Consider the following 2,330-nt stretch of genomic DNA (forward strand, 5'->3'; position numbering starts at 1 on the left):
GTTTCAATAGGCTCTTGAGGGGAGCTAGGGCTGGTCTTCTCTAGACTCAGCCAGTAAAAGCACTTCCTATCCAATGGATCCCTGCTCATGATTACGCAAACACACACACACACACACACACACACACACACACACGCACACGCACACGCGCGCGCGCGCGCACACACACACACAGAGAAGTCAGAGTAGAAGTGAGCTTCTTGGGGATTTCCAGGGCTGATTATTCCGAAGTCATCGCCAGAACTTTCTTCCAGGGCAGCCTCTCTGGCAGCGGCCAGGCGCATTCGCCGCCGGGTGTGGGCGCCGCTCTCGGGGCCTTACGGACTGCACCGTAACTGGACAGTCAGGTCCCAGAACGCAGCGTGCGCCCAGCCGCCCTGCCCATGCTCCCTCTGGCGGCAGGTGGTGCAAACCACACGCCCCTCCAACAAGGGCACAGGGAGAGCGGGGACCAGCGGAGAAACGAAGTCCACCAACACTGGGTCAAGGCCGGCCCCCGCCTCTAGCTTTCTGCTTCCTGGGATTTGCGCCACCAAATGAGAGGGGCAGCCATGAACCTGTGCAGCGGGCTTATGACACCGTGCCAGCCGCTCGCCCTCATTGTATCAGCATAACTGTGGTTCCTCTCACAGCCCTTTGCGACAGGGCCCAGCGGTTAGGAGCGCAGTCCTCTCTTAAAGACAGAGGAGCCACCACGGTGAGGCTGGCGCAGGACCGGGCGGTGTTTCCTTCCGTTGCGCACAGAGTCGCTATGGGTCAGAACCACGGACGACAACGACTAGAGGAGGAGGCAGATTTTGGAGAGGCTAAATCACAAAGACAAGAACAGTGAGGGTCTGGGTGGAAGTTGCAGAGTCTATGTGACTAACCCGGATGCTATCTGCATGGAGGCTAGAGAACTCGCACTCTCCTCGCCACCAGCCCCCATGCCCAGCGAGGCGGTGGGAGAAGGGGAGGCAGAAGGCTCTGCTTCAAGGGCTGTGGAGTGGGGGAGTGTTGACTTACCTCTCCCAGTTTCGGTGGCACGGTGGGTTAAACACTAGGCTGCCAACCACAGTCAGTGGTTCAACCCTCCACGCCACCACTCTGTGGGAGGAAAACAGTGAAGCCGTCTGCTGCTATAAAGATTGATTTGCAGCCTTGGAAACCCAGTGAGTCGCTCTACTCTGTCCTGCAGGGTTCACTCTGAGTCAGAATCAACTTCCTAGCAATGCACCTGGTTTGGGTTTGGGTTTCGGACAAAGCATAGTTAGGTGCTTACTGAGACTTGTGACGATGAGTAACATTCACTGCCTTCAAGAAGCCTGCGTACAGCAAGCGGTTTGCACTCGACTAACCCCCCACGTGTGTGGTTGCAGGCCGCCCACACCGTGGCTCTGCGGTAGAAAGGCCTGGCAAAGTGTCTCCACAAAGGCGGCAGCCAAGAAACCCTATGGAGCGGCTGTGCTCCGGCACCTGGGGTCGTCCTGCGTGGGAATCCATTCAACGGCAGCAGGGCACAGGCCCTCAAAGAGCCCATCAGTTTCAGATCCACCCCCAGGTAGGGGAATGCTATCCCACCCACTTGCCCAAGAGAAGATGCCCCCAGTGGCTAAGCACATGGCTGCGAACCCAAAGGTTGGGAGTCCAAATCAAATCCACTAGTCCCGCTGCAGGAGAAGGATGTGCAGTCTGCTTCTGGGAAGCTCCCGGCCTTGGAAAGCCTGCAAAGCAGCCCTACTCTGTGCTACAGGGTCCCTATGAGTCGGAACCACCTTGACAGCCACAGGTGGTCACAGATAAAATGGGAAGAGGGTGAAGAAGCAGCACATTCTGATTTCAAGAGGGAAGCTTTATTTGGGGAGAGTGGGGTTCTGCCTTGCCCGCTCAGCCCTGCCCTACGAGCCCCGGTCCAGCCAGCTCTGTTTACTTCTTCCGGATCTCCAGGGCCTTCTCTTTCCGGATCTCCTTGGCCAGCTCCCCAATGAGCCTCCAGTACTCATTGAACTTGAGCTCTGAATCCTGATTCACGTCCAAGCTCCTCATCTTCTCCTCCAGGGAGCTCATATCCTGGGGAGACACCAAGAGGAAGGGCCGAGTTAGAAACTGAGCCCCTCTTGAGACAAACAAGGACAGAGAATTGCCAGCTGCCTTTCTCTGAGGGCGCAGGGGAGGGGAGGTGTTTGCAGCACCAAGGGGCACCAGCTGAGAGAGGAGGAGGAACTTGATTTATACCATTTGCTGGGATGTAAAGACTTCCATCATGGGCAATGTGGAATGACAAGCACAATGACCAACCATGCACAGCTGGGAAGAGACCAGACAGCCGAGACGGGCCTGCAGGGAGGCAC

The 2,330-nt window shown here is 57.0% G+C and overlaps 1 protein-coding gene across 1 annotated transcript in view; it reads right to left on the bottom strand.

Annotated features, from left to right (window-relative positions):
- Positions 1-1,816: 1,816 nt before the first annotated feature.
- The window catches only part of S100A13 (S100 calcium binding protein A13), an 18,694-nt gene continuing 18,180 nt past the window's right edge, over positions 1,817-2,330 (bottom strand). Inside the window, exon 3 of the mRNA XM_004714621.2 lies at positions 1,817-2,049. Coding sequence (XP_004714678.1) covers positions 1,906-2,049 — 144 coding nt within the window. The 3' untranslated portion in view covers positions 1,817-1,905. The remainder of the gene's footprint in view (positions 2,050-2,330) is intronic.

Source organism: Echinops telfairi, unplaced genomic scaffold (genome assembly GCF_000313985.2).
Source record: "Echinops telfairi isolate 266 unplaced genomic scaffold, ASM31398v2 ScPeMD7_7425;HRSCAF=8463, whole genome shotgun sequence".
NCBI lineage: Eukaryota > Metazoa > Chordata > Mammalia > Afrosoricida > Tenrecidae > Echinops > Echinops telfairi.